The sequence below is a fragment of the Pygoscelis adeliae genome, unplaced genomic scaffold (assembly GCF_000699105.1).
Source record: "Pygoscelis adeliae isolate BGI_AS28 unplaced genomic scaffold, ASM69910v1 Scaffold588, whole genome shotgun sequence".
NCBI lineage: Eukaryota > Metazoa > Chordata > Aves > Sphenisciformes > Spheniscidae > Pygoscelis > Pygoscelis adeliae.
The window spans coordinates 52,084-53,620 of record NW_008825322.1 but is presented as its reverse complement, the minus strand read 5'-3'; the positions used below and the strand labels follow the sequence as shown (position 1 = coordinate 53,620).

The 1,537-nt window shown below is 67.5% G+C and overlaps 1 protein-coding gene across 1 annotated transcript in view; it reads right to left on the bottom strand.

Annotated features, from left to right (window-relative positions):
* The window catches only part of MYLK2 (myosin light chain kinase 2), a gene marked incomplete at its 3' end in the record, with an annotated part of 10,645 nt that overhangs the window by 1,756 nt on the left and 7,352 nt on the right, over positions 1 to 1,537 (bottom strand). The window contains exons 5-8 of the mRNA XM_009330290.1: positions 1,290 to 1,395; positions 959 to 1,052; positions 665 to 774; positions 6 to 95 (exon numbers count right to left, since the gene is read on the bottom strand). Of these exons, the coding sequence (XP_009328565.1) occupies positions 6 to 95; positions 665 to 774; positions 959 to 1,052; positions 1,290 to 1,395 (400 nt within the window). The remainder of the gene's footprint in view (positions 1 to 5; positions 96 to 664; positions 775 to 958; positions 1,053 to 1,289; positions 1,396 to 1,537) is intronic.

The window sequence follows — 1,537 nt, the reverse complement described above, 5'->3', positions numbered from 1 at the left end:
CCTCGCAGATCTGCCGGACGAACACCATGCAGTCTACCTCTGTCAGGTGATAGTCGTCATCGACGATCCGCTCGAAGAGCTCGCCGCCCTCCACACTGCGCGGGGACGGACCGCAGGGTCACCCGGGGCTCCCTGCCCCGTGCCACCCTCCTGTGAAGCCCCAGGGCTGCTCCGGGGACCCCCAGCCCAGCCCCCCCGTGGAGACGCTGGTGTAGAAGCTGAGCAGAGCCACGGTGGGATGTGTGTGTGCTGGGATTAGACACCCCCCTCAAGGCAGGCACGGGGGGGGGGCATTACCCCAAAACACCCCAGCTCCCCCAGGGTTTGTAGAGCAGCACAGCCGCAGCACAGCCCCAGCCTCCCTGGAGCAAGCGGGCAAGAGGAAAGGGAGCTGTGTGGGAAGGGCTTGGGTCATCTCCATCCTCAGCTCAGCCTCCATAGAAGGAGATGCTGTCCTGGCCAGGCAGAGCCGGAGCTGCCTCCGAGCCCAGCGTGAGACGAGGAGGTGCCCGAGAGGGGACGGGCGAGGTGAGGGACTTTCCCTGGGGCCAACCCCTTCTGCTTAGCGAGGGGCTGGCACATCTGCTCCATCGCTACAGCATCTCCTGCATCGGTGCCCCTCACCCAGGCATCAGGCCCCACGCGGCACTACCCTGGCACTCACAACTCCAAGAAGAGGATGATCTCCCGGGGCGTCTCGATGGCATCGTAGAGCTGGATGAGGTTGCGGTGGTTCAGCTGGTTCATCACGTCGATCTCCAGCAGCACCATCTCCTGCAGAACGAGCCCCACGGCAGCGCAGGGTGTCAGCCCTAGCCGAGCCACCGGCGCGGGGACAGGCTGTGTCACAGCACCGGGGACACACCGGGCATGACGCCGCCACCCACCACCTTAGCAATGCCGCTTGCCGGTGGCACCGCGGCCAGGAGGAGCCCCCCCACCCCGGCATCAGTCAGACCTTGTCCTTGGCACCCTGCTTCCGGATCACTTTGGCCGCCAGCTTGAGCCCCGTCTGCTTCTCTGTGCACGTGTGGACTTCGCCGAATTTGCCCCTGGGGAAGGAGGGGAGAGATGCCAACGCCATCAGCTGCCCAGGCTGCTGGAGCCCCCACGCTGCTCCGGGGTGCTGCCCTCTGCTTCCCCTCCGCACCCATCCTGCCCGAGGCACCAACCCATCGTGGGGAGAAAAGTCCCATCGACCCAGGACCATTGCCCAAGGCTGGACGGCAGCTCGGGGCCGCGCTGGGGGAAAGCCAAGTGTCCCGCGCCCTCCCGGGGCCCCTCCTTACCCTCCCAGGATCTCCTTGGCCCTGAGATTGAACTGGGAGCTGACGCTGGCGGACCGCAGGGTGACTATGCGGTGCGCGAAGGGCGCCGGCGGCGGAGGGACATCATCTGCCCAGAGAGGAGGGCTGGGGTGAGAAGGGGAGCTGCCCGGCTGGGAGACCCCCACCATTGGGCACCCCGGGGTGCCCCAGGCCGGGAGTGCGCCCCGGTGCAGGGCGACGGCAGGCACCCCGCGGCGCAGCCCCGCCAA